Source organism: Gobio gobio (assembly GCF_949357685.1).
Source record: "Gobio gobio genome assembly, chromosome: 14".
In the NCBI taxonomy this organism is placed as follows: Eukaryota; Metazoa; Chordata; class Actinopteri; order Cypriniformes; family Gobionidae; genus Gobio; species Gobio gobio.
Genome location: NC_137107.1, coordinates 34887489 through 34905688, shown reverse-complemented (window position 1 = coordinate 34905688; position 18200 = coordinate 34887489). Strand labels below are relative to the sequence as shown.

Genomic DNA, 18200 nt, shown 5'->3' with positions numbered 1-18200 from the left:
ACAGAAGGTCTAACATAGGGTGACCAAACGTCCTGTTTTCCCAGGGCATGTCCTGTTTCAAGTCCTGTCCTGTGCTGGCCGTAATATAACAATTTTCTATCCGTGAGGGAGCATACTTTAAATGTATTGAAATTAATAAGGAATCTTTGAGTAAATTTCGAGTATCATTTGAGTATCTCATTGTCGAGCCGAGTGTCCTGGTTGTCGGAAATCAAAATATGGTCATATATCTAACAACTGAACGGTACATTTCCCCCCTTTTTTGCAAATGGACATTAAAACTGTTTAACACAACGTTCAACAAACAAAAACCAACTTCAACAAGCCTAAACAAAAAGATTGTTTTTATTTCAGAAATGTCATTACAGTGCAAACTTTGGAACCAAATAATAGCACACAAGTAAAAACCAAAATAAAAGATTTAACAAAAAGAATGTCTGCATCTCAGTGATTCAGTCAGATGCATTTCCATCTTCGTCATCATCCTGTAAAAAAACAAAAGAAAGTGATTATAATCCATAATATCTATCTATCTATCTATCTATCTATCTATCTATCTATCTATCTATCTATCTATCTATCTATCTATCTATCTATCTATCTATCTATCTATCTATCTATCTATCTATCTATCTTAGATTCACTGTAAACATTAGAAATGCTTTGGCAATACATTGCAACAAATGTCATGTCAATTGAATTGAATTGAGAGAGAGAGATTGTGTGAGAGAGAGATATTATATAATTATGAAAATATAAATTTTATCTCTCATATCATATACATTTTATAAAATATAAACCATTAAAACAAAACACACAACCCAGCACAACAATACCCACTTTGCGCTCTTGGTTTCCTGTGGCTGTGGCATCAAAATCGTGGATATAAAGCGTAGCCATCCAGTTCACCATGGACTTCTCAAGGAGCTCAGTCTCCACTATGCTCGGATAAATGTGCTTGTCCTTAAATGCCGCGACGGCTTCTTCTTCCTCAGTCCATTCCAGTGTCTCATGGATGCCATCTCCTCCAAAGCGCTTGTTGTAGCGGTCAAAGTGCACTCTCTCCAGCACTAACCCGAGCCCAGGAGCCTTGGGAATGTCAACTTTCTCCTCTCCCCAGCTCCTCTCGATCACCCCTTCATCCACATATCCTTTAACTACAGCGATCACAAGGCCGATCATCTTCCGGATCTGGTGCATCATGAAGCTCTGGCCTCTAACTGTGATGACGGCAAACTCAGCTTCCTGTCTCACAAAGGTCTCTCCGCAGGACATGTGGGTGATGTAGCGCTTGGCGCTGGGGTCCCGAGGACCTTTTTGCGAAGTGAAATTGTGGAAGTTGTGGGTGCCTTTGTACAAGCCAAACAAATGGTTGACCTTTTGAAGGGTCTCTGAACTCACACGGAATGACGTGTCCTCCTGGTTATAGTCCTTCGGGGAGAAAGACACAGTAGGAAGCATGTAGGAATACGTTCTGGCATCGCAGTTGTTTTTGGAATTGAAGCCGCCTGTGACTCTCTTGTATCCTGCAAATTTGAGATTTGAGAGTTAACTAAAACTACAATTATTAAAAATGGTCTAAAAAGCTGAAATAATATCAAACATAAATATTAGAATATTAAATGAAAATTAGAAATAAAATAAGTATCAAAATGACTAAAACGAAGAACATATTAAACTTAAATAGAAATATTAAAAAACTAATAAAATGAAAAAAGTACCAACATTGTTTTTTTTTATTAAAACTTACATTAAAATGAAAACTGAAAATATAAAAATAAAAGCACACAATATTAGACGTATATATTGAAAACAGTAATAGTAGTATATAAGTAATACTACAAGAATACAGATGTCTAGGAAATACGTAAATAAGAAGCTTCGAGGTTAGACCTAAAATTCTTATGTGAGATGGCAGATGAGCGTTGATTTTGTCCAGGATGTTCTCAATCATCCACAACTTCAGAGACACAACTTGACCCGCAGCAGAAACGCCCTGTCAATGCAATGAGAAACTTAAAAATATACTTAAAATAACAACAACAACAACAACAATAATAATAATAATAAATATATATATATATATATATATATATATATATATATATATATATATATATATATATATATATATATATATATATATAGTGCTGTCAAATTGTGTTTACATAATATGTGTGTGTGTACTGAGTATAATTATTATGTATATAAAAATACACACTCATTCATGTATATATTTAAGAAATATTTGCATGTATATATATATATATATATTTATATAATTTATATTATATATTATAAATATTTTATATATAAATATAACTTTTTTATTAAATACATACCTGCATGTGTGTGTATTTATTTATACAGTGAGGAAAATAAGTATTTGAACACCCTGCTATTTTGCAAGTTCTCCCACTTAGAAATCATGGAGGGGTCTGAAATTGTCATCGTAGGTGCATGTCCACTGTGAGAGACATAATCTAAAATAAAATAAAAATCCAGAAATCACAATGTATGATTTTTTAACTATTTATTTGTATGATACAGCAGCAAATAAGTATTTGAACACCTGTCTATCAGCTAGAATTCTGACCCTCAAAGACCTGTTAGTCTGCCTTTAAAATGTCCACATCCACTCCATTTATTATCCTAAATTAGATGCACCTGTTTGAGGTCGTTAGCTGCATAAAGACACCTGTCCACCCTATACAATCAGTAAGAATCCAACTACTAACATGGCCAAGACCAAAGAGCTGTCCAAAGACACTAGAGACAAAATTGTACACCCCACAAGGCTGGAAAGGTCTACGGGGAAATTGCCAAGCAGCTTGGTGAAAAATGGTCCACTGTTGGAGCAATCATTAGAAAATGGAAGAAGCTAAACATGACTGTCAATCTCCCTCGGACTGGGGCTCCATGCAAGATCTCACCTCGTGGGGTCTCAATGATCCTAAGAAAGGTGAGAAATCAGCCCAGAACTACACGGGAGGAGCTGGTCAATGACCTGAAAAGAGCTGGGACCACCGTTTCCAAGGTTACTGTTGGTAATACACTAAGACGTCATGGTTTGAAATCATGCATGGCACGGAAGGTTCCCCTGCTTAAACCAGCACAAGAAGAATGATGAGTACCATCCCAAGAACACCATCCCTATTGTGAAGCATGGGGGTGGTAGCATCATGCTTTGGGGGTGTTTTTCTGCACGTGGGACAGGGCGACTGCACTGTATTAAGGAGAGGATGACCGGGGCCAGATTTTGGGGAACCTCCTTCCCTCAGTTAGAGCATTGAAGATGGGTCGAGGCTGGGTCTTCCAACATGACAATGACCCGGAGCACACAGCCAGGATAACCAAGGAGTGGCTCTGTAAGAAGCATATCAAGGTTCTGGCGTGGCCTAGCCAGTCTCCAGACCTAAACCCAATAGAGAATCTTTGGAGGGAGCTCAAACTCCGTGTTTCTCAACGACAGGCCAGAAACCTGACTGATCTACAGAAGATCTGTGTGGAGGAGTGGGCCAAAATCCCTCCTGCAGTGTGTGCAAACCTGGTGAAAAACTACAGGAAACGTTTGACCTCTGTAATTGCAAACAAAGGCTACTGTACCAAATATTAACATTGATTTTCTCAGGTGTTCAAATACTTATTTGCAGCTGTATCATACAAATAAATAGTTAAAAAATCATACATTGTGATTTCTGGATTTTTTCTTTTAGATTATGTCTCTCACAGTGGACATGCACCTACGATGACAATTTCAGACCCCTCCATGATTTCTAAATGGGAGAACTTGCAAAATAGCAGGGTGTTCAAATACTTATTTCCTCACTGTACATAATTATACTCAGTATACACACATATATTATGTAAACATGAACTTTTATTTTGGATACGATTAATCGTTTTGACAGCACTTATTTATTATATTTTTAAATAATTTTTTTACATTTTAGATGTATTTATTATGTATAGTATTCATCTATTTTACTTCATTTTTAGTATTATATTAATTATAGTGCATTTTTAATTTTGATGATAAAATAAAAATCATCTTCAAAAGGTATAAAATCAGTGTTAGTGTTATTATGCGTTTTATCTTTCTATTATTATTTTTAAACATACAGTTTATAGATATATAGTTTAAAGTTTTATAATTTTTTATGTCAGTTAAAAAGTATTTTATTTCAAGTAACAGATTTTTTTTATAAATAATAATTAACAGAGTACACACACATATATTATGTAAACACAAACTTTTATTTTGGATGCGATTAATCGCGATTAATCTTTTGACAGCCCTAATATATATATATATATATATATATATATATATATATATATATATATATATATATATATATATATATATATATATATATATATATATATATATAAGCTTCCCGGAGCAGCAGGTTAAAGTGTTCACCTTATCCGTTCGCGCACACCGCTGGAAAGACATCTTCTTCATGTCATGTCCATGGCCCTCTGGAATACATTCTGCTCTGACAAGAGCAGTGACCAGCTCATCCTCAATGGTTCTGAACTGAGAGTTCTTTGCATTTCTCTGGATGAACAGGAGAAATATTAATAGTAAAAGTAATTGCATTAAATACTGTATAGACTATAGAACAACTCTATATAAAACAATTATGAATTTCACATTAAAATTAAACATCTAATGTATGTAAAAATGTGTGTTTTTAATGTAACCTTCTCCATTTAAATACTTAGGCCAGTTAAGTATAATTAAGCAATATTAGGTCAGAATAATTAAGCAATTTTAAATTATTTATTTGAATGAATTAAAATAGCAGTTTCATCTATCCTTGTATTGCTAAACTGGTCGAGGTTGATATGGGATTTACAAAGTAATTAGTAATAAACAATGCAATGAATTATACTTTTTAGAGAGAGTAATTAGTACAGTAATCGAATTACTCTGTTGAAGATGTAGTAAGTACCCAGTAATGATTTACTTTTTTAGAGTATCTTACCCAACACTGACAGCAATATATAAATCGCAACTCACCTGCATCCCATAATAGCCTTTGCCTGAATATGCCATCAGCAATGCCACCTTTTTCTTGGGGTATTTCTTCTCATCTTGGTCCGTTTTAAGCTTCTTGTCTCCATGCTCAGTCTCGACGTGACTATCATCTGCTGGTCTTTTCAAAGCTTTGATTGAATCCTCAGTCATCTCGCAGGACATGCAAAATACACGGGATTTTAATATTGGATCTGGCCACCCCGAAGAGCATTTCAGTTAGCGGTGAACATTAAATGAACATTCATCAATTACTTTACAGCAGAACGCATTGTTAAGAAACGTACCTTTGATTTTGAGAACTGGGATAAATGTCGTGATAAAATATGAATGATCCGACAGGACCTCAGCATGTCATTACAAACTCTCCAGGAGGATCTCACAAATGTCTTTTGTATAAAATCGGAATGATTTAACAGGCATTATTTACAATACATGCTATCAATCTAGAAAAACATATTTCTGACAGCAGTATGATCTATCTTCGCTGCAACAAATTATTTACTTCCCATGTACCATGATGAATACACCCACGTGGAGTGGTGGCTGAACTTTCACATCTCGCCGAATATCGCGTGAACTAAATTAGGTTGCCATGTTTTCAAAATAAGTACCAAGAGTGGGAGCCATGTTTTACAATTTCCCTCGTGTATTTATAGGAAATTACTTATGTATTCATTTCACATATTCAGTTACAATGAACACATTTAAAGTTTAACTAAAATGTATTTAATTTAATAATAATAAAAAAAAATCGAATATGTATGAAATATGTATCTGATAGTTTAAATAAAATGTAAGCAATTTAATACATTAAAATAAATAAATTAAAATATAATTGTCAACTTCGTAAACACACGAACTTTTAAGTGTATAAAATATAATTTAATAAATAAAATAATACATTTCAATTCTAATTTATATTTAACATTTATGTAATAGTTTGATAAAATGTAAGCAATTTAATACATACATTAAAATTAAACAAATTAAAATATAATTGTCAAATTCGTAAATACATAAACGTTTAAGTGTATAAAATATAATTTGATAACTAAAATAATACATTTCAATTATAATTTATATTTAACATTTATGTAATAGTTTAATAAAATGTAAGCAATTTAATACATAAATAAAAAATAAATAAATTAAAATATAACTGTCAAATTCGTAAATACATAAACGTTTAAGTGTATAAATATAATTTGATAACTAAAATAATACATTTAAATTCTAATTTATATTTATGTAATAGTTTAATAAAATGTATGCAATTTAATACATAAATTAAAATATAATTGTCAAATTCGTAAATACATAAACTTTTAAGTGTATAAAATATAATTTAATAACTAAAATAATACATTTAAATTCTAATTTATATTTAATATTTATGTAATAGTTTAATAAAATGTATGCAATTTAATACATAAAATAAAATATTGTCAAATTCGTACATAAAATTTTAAGTCTATAAAATATCATTTAATAACTAAAATAATACATTTCAATTCTAATTTATATTTAATATTTATGTAATAGTTTAATAAAATGTATGCAATTTAATACATACATTTAAATATAATTGTCAAATTCGTAACTAAACTTTCAAGTATATAAAATATAATTTAATACATTTTAACTTGATACATAAATTAACAATATATATAAATTCAAATATAATTGTCAAATTCGTAAATACATAAACCTTTAAATGTATAAAATATAGTTTAATAAAAAAATAAATTTAAATTCTAATTCATATTTAATTTTTATGAAATAGTTTAATTTAAATGTACGCAATTTGATTTAATACATAAGTTAAACAATACATATACAATTAAAATATAATTGTAAAATTCTTAAACACATAAACTTTTAATTATTATATAATTCACAAATTAATTTAAAAAATGTATCTACAGATAACAGAAAACATTCAACACTCCCAAAACCACTAATAAAGGCAATATTTATTTCTGCTTTCCTCTTTTATTGGAGCTGTACTGTTTAAAGCAAAGAGTTACATCTTGCATTTGACATGAAAGAGTGTGTACAGGTCTTTTTACAGAACAAACAACTGTAAATGTTTATCAACAGTCACAATTGGCAACGTTCATATCTTTGGTGGGGAGAGGGTGGCGGAAAGCAAATCTCCATGCGTTTGTTAAATGTACAAGTTTAAAGCGATAATTTACAATCCATATTTACACGTGATACTGAGAGACCAAGGTAAAACAGATGTACGTTATTAATAACTGGAGAAGAAGACATCAGTGTAGTGATGCAGAACCGGTGAGCTCACATATTGCAAGTTTTAGTGCCTCAATGACGTTTAAATCAGAGATGACTTCATGCTGTACATAGTGATTTAAAATGTCACGATACATCCAATGTCCAGCGATTAACTTTTGATGGATTTTATTTTATGCAGTTTAAAAAGCAAAACACAGATACACTGCATGGGAAAACACCTCAATGCTGGATAATCCTAAAATTGTTCAGACAGAGAAAATAAAAAAGCTATTTGTCTTTTAACAAAGCTGTAAAATTGCAATTTAAGTGGTATGTATTAAAGGTTACTATGATGGCGACTGGCCTTTGGAACTCAAAACAGAAACAATAGCTTATGTCTCACTATCATGACAACGCACTTCAGTTTATTCAAACTAGTATGCATGACATAAACACAAATACATTCACACACATAAAAGTGAAGCGAAACTACATCCTTCCCACAGCATCTTAACCCAGTCAAATTCAACCAATCAAAACACTGCACGCTCCATACTGACAATGTACAAAATGAAAGAAAAGATAGAGCAAAATATTTTTTTCAGTGTTTCAGTTTTTTCTTTTTTTTTTGCTTTAAAGGCACATTTTAAAAATGTTTTAAATATTTTCAACACATAAACACACTGTTCATATACAGCACAATTGAAATAAGACTAAAAAGGAATGACTATATAACTCTGATGTGGAAAAAATGTGGTGGTCCGCTCGTTTTTGAATGTCTTCTGCTTACCTAACTAAAGAGTCCTCAAACAGTGCAGCAAGCTAGACTAGACTAGGATCTTAAGACCTGTGTCAGATTACACACAGCTCGCATCAACAACAGGAATATCCATGCATGCACAACCCAAAAGGAAGTACAATCTGTCCTAAATGGGCACACATATGACTCCAATAAGAGGTATAATCAAGAGTTCCTTATGATGGCAACCTAATATTGAGCGGGCCAATGTTAATACCGCCATTATCTAAACTAGAAAGATCTTTTTTGGCATAATATTTCGGACTAAATAACACTTAAAAATCCTCTGTGATGGCGCAGGAACTTTGTGTTGCTCTCGGTTTAAGCCCTAATGCGACATAAACTTAAAAAGCCGGACTACATTCAGACAAATGATTGCCAAACAATATCAGCCATTTAAAAAAATAAGAGAGAGAGAAACTGAGATGTCCAAACAACGCACACAATATTAATTTCTAAGACATTTTACGGAAGAAAACAGGGTTTGACATGCTCTTACTTGGTAAACATTCACTAAAGTGCTACAAATGATTTTGCTGGCTTTATACAGTTTCCTTCTGTGAAACGATAGAATGTCTTTTAAATAATTGGCAAAATAATTTACTTTATGAATGGCTTGCAATTTGGTCATTGGATTTCTGATTCATCTCCCCTGTGAGAGAGAATTTGGGCCTCTTATAACATTCACATGGTGCACAAAAAAGAATTTTGCTGGTCTGCAACATTTATCTAACGATTATAGCTTCTTCTAACTGGACACTTGGATTTCAACCAACCAACCAACCAAAATGACTTCATCTTCAAAATCACACAAATCACCCCTAAATGCACTAATAATCATCTTAAAAGTGTTTTTTTATAACGTCTCTACTAGTTAACGTAGTGAACGGCCAGATAAGTAAATACAAACTAAGGAAAATGTAAGAAACTGATGTTCTGGGGTGGGTAAACCTTGTCTCAAGATTGCACAACCCATTGATAACATGGAAATCTGAGCCAAAAAGTGCACCGAGAAACATCTTGTACTACACTTTAAACTCGACGAGGGAATCGTTGCGGAAAAAGGTCTCATTTTGACTGCAGACACAGGTATTGTTCTGTCCTTCCGTGTGTGTGATGACGTATAGTGGCAACACATCCACGTTTGTGCATTTTTCCACTATTATGACATTGGCTGTCAATCAGATTAACTTGGTCCAATCAGAGGGCCATTCCCTCCCCCACAGCACTTCGAGTGCAACTGGAAAAAGATGAAAGTTGCTTAGAGAGGAAACGGTTAATCTTGACGGTGTAACAGCCCTGTGGCGGAGAGACTTTACACACAGAGACCCGACTGCAAGGCGGTGAGACGGCGTTCAATGCATTGCTTACCTGTAGGGAAACATCACACTGGTTATGCAAATGATCTTAAAAACGTATCAAGTCTGTTGGTAGTTTGAATGTGTGGTTTTACTCACACTTGCTAACGCTGAGGATGTCGGCCTGTTCTGTGAGGAGGAGAGACAGACCCTCCATGAGCAGCAAAGCCTTATAGTAGCGCTGAACTGATGCTTCCCCTTGATGAAACATCTCATCCAGAGCAGCCGTCTGCACCTGTAAGATCAGACAACTTCTTAAATACACCTGACAAACAGTAGCTCTAAGCTAAAAAGGCATTAGAAATAGAAAAAGGCTGACAACATTGAACAAAGCTCAGCATTAGAGCTGCACGATTCTGGATCAATTGAAAAATCAAGTTTTTTGTGTTTAAAACAGAGATCACGATTCTCCCATTATTTTGAATAGATAACAAATAACGTCATTTACTAGAGGTTCTGACGAAATGTTAATTGCTGCAGTCCATGTAAAAACTATTTAATTCATTTGAATTATTTTTTTAATCGGTTTGAATGAATGATTCATAAAGACTTCAGTTGTTTCATTACTGGATAAATCAGCGTTTTTGGACAAATCTCTTTTTCAATGCTCACTTGTCGCCACCTACGGGTGTAACCATTGATACCATCTTTATTTCAAGTGTCAAGGCCTGTTCACACGATTTTCGTGCGCGTTTATCGCCGACCTTTAACGCCTCTTGACTAAACAAAGGGCGCCAATGTGAGTGTGCACACAGACGCGCAAAACGCCAGGCGTAAAAGCGTAATTCTTAAAAAAACATCTCGGGTTTGTTTTTTTCTTTTGACGCGGCGCGTTTTTGTCAGGTCAGCGTTTTTGTTCACGTGCCTGAAGCTGCTGAAGTGGCAGTAAAACACTACTTGGTGGCGCTCAAGCACAAAACGGTCTTGCCGTAGAAGTAGCAAGTAGAAAAAAGAAGATGAGCTGCTAATGCTGCTTGCCAGTTAGCAAAAAGTGTGTGAATGGTTTTGGCCTTAGGCATAATATGTCTATGGTTTTGGCAAGCACGTAAAAACTGTCTCTTTTCTTCTTCTGTGTGACAAGCGAGTGTCAGAAGCGTAAAGTGCCGCAGCACCAGCTTGTGTACCGGGAGTGCTATCTACTGAATTTGAACGTTCACTCGGCGCGTCGCCAGTGAAAATTGCTTGGGTGTGAACACGAAAAACGTCACGAAAAACGCTGGCGATAAGCGCACTCGATATTAGTCCCGGTGTGTACAGGCCTTCATGCTACTCTGTGATAGTTTCAATTATTTTAACAACAACAAAAAATTTGCACAAAAGTTTTTTATTATGGAAAAAGGAGCTTTAGATTATTTCAATGTTCTTCACATTTAGTAAAAAAAATTATTTTAAAAGGGCACAATATGTAAGATCTTTGGATTAAAATATATAAAAACCACTAGAACAATGTTATATATTTTGTTAACTTGTATACTTACACTATCCTAAATGTTTCCAAGAATGTTTAAATCCAGAGAAATAAGCCTTTTTTTAACCAGGATACAGACCGTGTCGGTGCATCGCCAATAAATGACATTATACCCTCGTTACCATCGATTCCCTCAATTCCCCTTGTTTTTATTTTGTGGAAACAAGCTTTAATATATTATGTGTTTTATTAGACAGGTGAGCAACTGTTTGGAAACATTCATCAACAGAAAACTAATCTTTGTTATATACAGTAGCTCAACACAGATTTATTGTTTAAATCTTGTTTTCTTGATTTACAGCGAGTACCATGTTTTACCATGCCGAATATCGATCTAGCTTAGCCACCGAGCAAACGCACAGAGAAGCATTATAGCATAACTTTCAACACACTCAAATGTATCTAGTATGATAAAACAGTGCTGCGTTACCCCACATATGCATGAGCGGAAGAAGCAGAAGCGGTTGCCTGCAGCATAATAAAGCTCCGTGAAATCAAGGTGTCATCAAGCTACGCCTTTGTTTTGAATAAGCGACTTCTAGCGGTGAAAAATTACATATTGTGGCTTTAAGAACCATCACTAAAACGTTCACTGGGGAGCACATGGCGGTAAAAACCGCCCTTTGAAACTTTTTTTGTTTAAGAGTTTACATTCTTACCATCTGTACGGTGTGGCTGAAGAGGAGCCTCTCTGCGGTGATGCTGTTGATGTGGTCCATGAGTTTGTGTTTACGGGAGAAGAATCGCTCCAGCTGAGCGCTCAGAGAGCGGCAGGACATCACGCTGGACTTATACAGGTCATTCAGCCTCCTAACCACTGAAAAACATCAACGTGTAAACACCTTCAGTTCCACTATATGGATATTAATATCTATTTGGATATTTATTTTAGAACTACAGTATTTTCACATTGGACATGGTATCTTAGTCCAATAAAGTATTGCGAATGAGTCAATCACTCTACACCAGGGTCTCCCAAACTGGAGGTTTGTAATTAAGCAAATCATAATCATGTAAAATTAAAGTGCCCCTAATATGCTATTTTAAAGTTTCCTAATTTAATTTTGGAGGTCTCCTACAACAGGTTTACATGCATCTAAGGTAAAAAAACAGATACATTTTCTCATAATATACATTGCACATCACCACAATGTTCAATGATTCTCAAACGACTCGATGGATGAATCAGTCTCTGGAAATCCCTCCTTTCCGTGAGCCTACTCTGCTCTGATTGGCCCAGCCTGTTGTGTTTAGTCTACCGTGCACAGCGCGAATTTGGGAAACAAATGCCCATCACCATAACTGATCTTCAGCTCCATCAGGAGGCTTCCTAAAGCTCAGTAATTATACACACTGTAAAGACAGTGACGATGACGTCGATTTTACACCAATCCCAGCACGAGTCCGAATCGATGAAACATTAGAAGAACTAGTTATTCAACCCGAACCTTAAGCAGGACGTTTCTCAGTGATGATACTCAGTTTGAGGTACATTATGAGATGTTTCATCTGCAATTCCTCACCATCAGCATTAACAAGTGTGCGTCCATCAACAAACCTGTGTGTGTGTGTGTTTCTAATTTATTGCGGTGCACATGTGGGAACTGTATCAATAACAGCGCATACGTTAGCCCAGCACTAACGTGAATGACTGATGTAACATTAAAGTTTGCAAAACAAATCTTGCTCCATCCTTTATCTTTACTCAAAGTAGTAAGAATGACAGATAATCTGCATTAATACCAATGCGACCAAATTTCACACTAAATGAAAATGTCTTTAATTAGCCAATGGCTAGTAAATGGTATGATTTCAGTCACCTGTGATTGAGTTGGAGGCAAAAAATACGTTTAGCGCAGATATAATTTCATTGCCTGCTGAGCTTTACGCATCGTCGCCTGGCTGAGAATGCCCTCTGTAGCCTTCTCACACACACGCACACTCAACGCGAGAGAAAGAGAGAGGCTTTACATGTGCCACAAAGAGAATTGCTAGATTAGCTAGATCTAAATGCAGGGCTTAGCAGGACTGCCTGATGGCCAAAAGTTGACAGAACTGTCACTGTCCCGATTGGGCCAGTGCTGTATGGTCATGAAAGTTTATCATTTGCACATTTGCCAATTTAAACATTCAAGCACAAGAAGATGCAAAAGAACTTGCCCGCGTCTGACAGGACGTGAATACTGAATTGAGCTCTTTGACATCTTCATGTGCTTGAACGGACAATTTCACACAAAATTGTCAAAATGCCTATTGAGAAAAAGAATAGGAACTATTCTTAAAAAGTGGATGGCCACTGTTGTGCTTTAGTATGATGGTGAGAAGAAAGTGTGTCTGAACTGCTGACCTTGTTTGACGGTGGTAGAGGGGTAGAGTTTTCCCTGCTTGATGCCTTCCATGGCTGTGTGTATTGAAGATGACAGAAGCTCTGCAGTCTTCATGTAAAGCACCAACTGCTCAGCATAACTGACACAACACAAATATACACATTTTTAACACCACTACGCAGAACTAGTATTTTAATTGCCATTTCAGTTGACTTTCACAATAAACAATTTTATACAACTTTATACAACACTGACACAGTTTGTGAACAGAAAAACTTCCCTTTTGCTGTCAAAACTTATTTTAACAAATGAGATTCATACAGGGTTTTTCCTGCATTGAAAATTTTTTGGCGGCCGCCAAAGCCTTATTTGATGAGTTCTTGTGATTTATGAGTGTAGAATAGATGACTGTTGCACTTGTGATACGGCCGTGTTAACTGAGTGTCAGAGAGAACGAGCAGAGCGCTCCTCCCCCGCGCGCGCTCTCTCTGTCTGTCGATGTCTTCTCATATTTCACATATTGGCTCATATTTCACATATTAATCAAAATGAAAAGGTCGGAAGACCGAATCCATGTTGCACGAGCCGCATTCTGACAATTTTTTCCTTGAATTCCCGCTGGGTGTGAACTGCGCTCAAAAAACATTGACTCTTCTCTGACCAGCTGACATAAACCATAGTTTCAATAAACGGGAAAACATTATATTCAGTTATGAAGTGTATTCTGTATTGACAAATCTTTTGCGATGTTCTAACAGACGGGATTCGCACACAACGCGTCTGCTAATGTCCGATTCGCGAACCAATGACTCCTTTGAATCGAATAATTTTAGCGACTGGTTAGAACAACTGATCCGTCCAACACTGAACGAACGAATCAGTTTATTAATTTACTCAGAACACATCTGAGATGAGAACATAAGTGTGCTTACCCAATTTAGCAAGAGTGGATAGTAAGAATTAGTTTAATCATCCACAGTCATTCAGCTTATTTATATTGACAATGTGTAGTGAAATATAATTTAGTGTAGACTGGAGTGAGGTGAGACCAGAACAAAGTTCCTAGCTAGCTGATAATTTTACAAAATTGTATATGGTAGAAAATTAGGCTATTTGTTAATTTTTTTTATGCTACTTTTTAATATTGATATGATTAAACCAAAACAATTTTCAGTAAATATTGTAAAAAATGAGGATCAAAAGAAACAAACATCAAGGTAGAGATCATACATAATATCAGATGTCAAAATAACGGTTTCTTTGCATTTATTTTAAATTTATTGTCAGTAATGCGCTCACAGATCACGTAGGTAGAGTACTTTTTTACTGTGTGTGTAGATGACCATGTCTGTCAGACACCACCGAAGACCATTTTTTACCCAGGAAAAACCCTGTCATAGTCGTGAGAGACAGTGGACATCGCCTCACCTCCACTCTCGGCTCAAAGAGCTGATCTGGTCGGCCACCTGGCTTTGTTGCTGGAGCAGGCTGGTGGAAGAGAGGTCGGCCTGGGCAGCCTCTCCACTCCGGGATTCTGCCACATCCACCATACATCGAACAAAGTCCAGCATGAACCGGAGCCTGTGCAAAGTCTCTGTGTGTTCCTGCTGCAATGGAAAGAGAAGTGTGGCGTTAGACTCAAAAATAATCTAGGTAGCATGACTATCAAAACAAAATGCAGTCAATTGTGTGCTTACTTCCATTAGGGTCTCCTCTGGTAGTTCAGGGGCTTCAAAAGTCACGGCTCCTTCTAGGTTGGCTGAGATGGGGTCAGTGAAACCGTAACGGGGACTGGAGGGCCCCTCGTAGCCATCCATGAGAATGCCTGTTTGCGGGTAGCGGCTGGTGAGGGACCCTACCGGACTAATGGAGCTTGAAGAGCCCACTATGAGACACTCAGGTCAGTGGATCCATTTTAAATGTAGAAATCATGAAAAAGTCAAAATTGGAGGGAAAAAACAAACTTACCAGAGAACTTCCTTGAGCGAGAACACTGAGGAGGTGTTCCTCCACTGGGCGGAGAACCCACAGTGAACACTACTCGAGCAGGGCTACCTGAGCCCACCACAATGCCTCCACCACCAGGTGGCGCTGTGAGCAGAAAAACAAGAATGTGTTATATGAAGACTGCATATTAACTTGACATTTAAAATAACATTTTATTACCAGACGAATACCAATTACTGATGTTCCCTTTCATCATTTTTACACTACCGTGTTTGGGGTCAAGATTAAAAAAAGAAGAAGAAATGAATACTATTATTCAGTAAGGATACATTAAACTGATCAAAAACTTTAGATTTTTTACATTTTCGATTCGTCAAAGAATCCAGAAAAAACGGCCTTATGGTTTCCATAAAAATATTAAGCAGCACAACTGTTTTCAACATTCATTATAATAATAATAATAAAGAAGAAAGAAGAAGGAAGGAAGGAAGGAAGGAAGGAAGGGAGGAAGGAAGGAAGGAGAAGAAGAAGGAAGGAAGAAAGGAAGGGGGGAGAAGAAGGAAGGAGAAGAAGGAAGGATGGAAGGAAGGAAGGAAGGAGAAGAAAGGAAGGAGAAGAAGAAAGGAAGGAAGGAAGGAGAAGGAAGGAAGAAGAAGAAGAAAGGAAGGAAGGAGGGAGAAAAAGAAAGGATGGAGAAGGAGAAGAAGAAAGGAAGGATGGAAGAAAGGAAGGAGAATGAGAAGAAGGAGAAGGAAGGGAGAAAGGAAGGAGAAGGAGAAGAAGGAGGGGAGAAAGGAAGGAGAAGGAGAAGAAGAAGGAAGGAAGGAAGGAAGGAAAAGAAAAAGAAAGGAAGGAGAAGAAAAAAAAGGAAGGAAGGAAGGAAGGAAGGAGAGAAGGAAGAAAGGAAGGAGAAGAAGAAGGAAGGACAAGAAGAAAAGAAGGAAGGAAGAAAGAAAGGAAAGAAGAAAGGAAGGAGATGGAGAAGGAAGGAAGAAAGGAAGGAGATGGAGAAGGAAGGAAGGAAGGAAGGAGAAGGAGGAGAAGAAGGAGAAGAAGGAGGAGGAGAAGAAGAAGAAGAAGAAGAAGAAGAAGGAGGAGAAGAAGAAGAAGGAGGAGAAGAAGAAGAAGGAGGAGAAGAAGAAGAAGAAGTAGTAGTTGACCCAGAAGACTGGAGTAATGATGCTGAAAATTCAGCTTTACCATCACAGGAATAAATTACATTTTAAAATATATATTTCATATATTTTAAAATGCCATTCATCCAACGTAAAAAAATGTAAAAAATTATATTTACAATGTAATTTATCGGAATAATTAAATTGGGGTCATCTATTGTTAATGTGTCAGTGAGCTCACCTGTGATGTCTATGCCTCTGTCAGAATTGAGATTCTCCATGCTGCCTCTTTCTCCCCGCTGACCCCCAAACGCCGCCAAAAGCAGCACATCAGATAGGCGACCAACACTCTGAGACCTGTCCCGAGAAGAAAAGATGATAAAAAAAAGAAGAGGAAAAAGTTCTTATTTGTTTACAATGCAGCCTATGTAGACAGCGAGGCAGCTTATTAGGGTTTGGAATGGAGCTAAAATCCACCAACTCTTCTTCTCTTACCTCCCAAAGCCTTTCCTCTCCTCAGTCTGGTAGACAGGAGACAAACTAGCCTCTCCCTGAGCTGGTCGGAGGCCCTGGTGGGTAAGAAATGTGACCATGTTTGGGGAACTCGGGGGCTTGGGAAACTCAAATGGGGGCATAGCCTGGAACGGAAAAAGGATATTTTTTAATTATTTGTTTGCATTTATTACATAGTACATTCATGCGCCACAGTTCAAAAGCTTGGGGTCAGGAAGATTTTTTTCCTTTGTTTTAAGAAATGTTTATTTAGCAAGAATGGAAAAAAAATTATACAAAAATAAATATTTCAAATACAAAAAATGTATCATGGTTTTCACAAAAATATTAAGCAACACAACTGTTTTCAACATTGATAAAAGTAAGAAATATTTCTTGAGCACCAAATCAGCAAATTAGAATGATTTCTGAAGGATCATGTGACACTGAAGACTGGAGTAATGATGCTGAGAATACAGCTTTGCCATCACAGGAATAATTACATTTTAAAATATTGTAATATAATTTCAAACAATAAAAAAAGCTGCAATATGGAATTAATTGTGCAGGGCTTTCACTGTAAGGTTGAGTTACCAACTGATGAGTATAAATCCTCTTGTGAATTATCAGGACACAAATGTGTATAATGATGGGTATGACATTGGTATTACAAAAAGAGGGTGAAATATGAGGACGTTCCCCATGTCCTCACTTTTCAAAATGCTTATAAATCATACAGAATGAGGTTTTTTTCACAGAAAGTAAACTGCACAGTCTCCTGTGAGGGCTAGGTTTAGGGGCAGGGGCAGTGTAAGGGGATAGAAAATACGGTTTGTACGGTATAAAAAACATTACGCCTATGGAATGTCCTCACATTTCACAAAAACAAATGTGTGTGTGTGAGTGTGTGTGAGAGAGAGAGAGAGAGAGAGAGAGAGAGAGAGAGAGAGAGAGAGAGAGAGAGAGAGAGAGAGAGAGAGAGAGAGAGAGAGAGAGAGAGAGAGAGAGAGAGAGAGAGAGAGAGAGAGAGAGAGAGAGAGAGAGAGAGAGAGAGAGAGAGAGAGAGAGAGAGAGAGAGAGAGCACAGTGCTTACTAGGGATGCAACAATACAGTTAGTCCACGGTTCAATACATACCCGGTTTTCGGTTCGGTTCGGTTCTGATGGCTTGTTACATAATTTTTTTGTTATTCTATTCTTAGGCGACAGGAACAGCAAGAGGTTAAGGAGAAAAAAGACTATTTTTTTATTGCAATACTTGTCATTATTTTACTTAAAAGAATTGAAAAACCTTACTTAAACTTAAAACTTTACTTAAAAAAACCTTTTACACATTCCTAGTGTACTGGATAATATATAATACATATATATAAAGATTTACACTGGCAGCTCAGAGCTGTACAGCAGCATTTA

General features: G+C 36.1%; 2 protein-coding genes across 5 annotated transcripts in view; both read right to left on the bottom strand.

Moving 5' to 3' along the window:
- Positions 1-329: 329 nt before the first annotated feature.
- Positions 330-5579, bottom strand: pus1 (pseudouridine synthase 1). Of its 4 annotated transcripts, none has more exons than XM_079835091.1 (7): positions 5550-5579; positions 5332-5433; positions 5030-5197; positions 4427-4564; positions 1894-1996; positions 841-1526; positions 330-485 (listed from the first exon to the last, which is right to left on the bottom strand). In XM_079835091.1, the coding sequence occupies exons 2-7, from the start codon at positions 5395-5397 to the stop codon at positions 453-455; spliced, it is 1194 nt and encodes a 397-aa protein (XP_079691217.1). In that variant the 5' UTR covers positions 5398-5433; positions 5550-5579; the 3' UTR covers positions 330-452. The 4 variants fall into 4 exon arrangements, with proteins under 4 accessions (XP_079691217.1, XP_079691215.1, XP_079691218.1 ...); XM_079835089.1 differs by having other exon boundaries at positions 5561-5579; XM_079835092.1 differs by lacking the exon at positions 5550-5579 and having other exon boundaries at positions 5030-5238; positions 5328-5532.
- Positions 5580-7000: 1421 nt separating this feature from the next.
- ulk1b (unc-51 like autophagy activating kinase 1) overlaps positions 7001-18200 on the bottom strand; it is a 30871-nt gene continuing 19671 nt past the window's right edge. Inside the window, exons 20-28 of the mRNA XM_079835319.1 lie at positions 16792-16934; positions 16538-16653; positions 15203-15325; positions 14932-15119; positions 14663-14841; positions 13255-13373; positions 11567-11724; positions 9539-9674; positions 7001-9452 (exon numbers count right to left, since the gene is read on the bottom strand). Of these exons, the coding sequence (XP_079691445.1) occupies positions 9397-9452; positions 9539-9674; positions 11567-11724; positions 13255-13373; positions 14663-14841; positions 14932-15119; positions 15203-15325; positions 16538-16653; positions 16792-16934 (1218 nt within the window). The 3' untranslated portion in view covers positions 7001-9396. The remainder of the gene's footprint in view (positions 9453-9538; positions 9675-11566; positions 11725-13254; positions 13374-14662; positions 14842-14931; positions 15120-15202; positions 15326-16537; positions 16654-16791; positions 16935-18200) is intronic.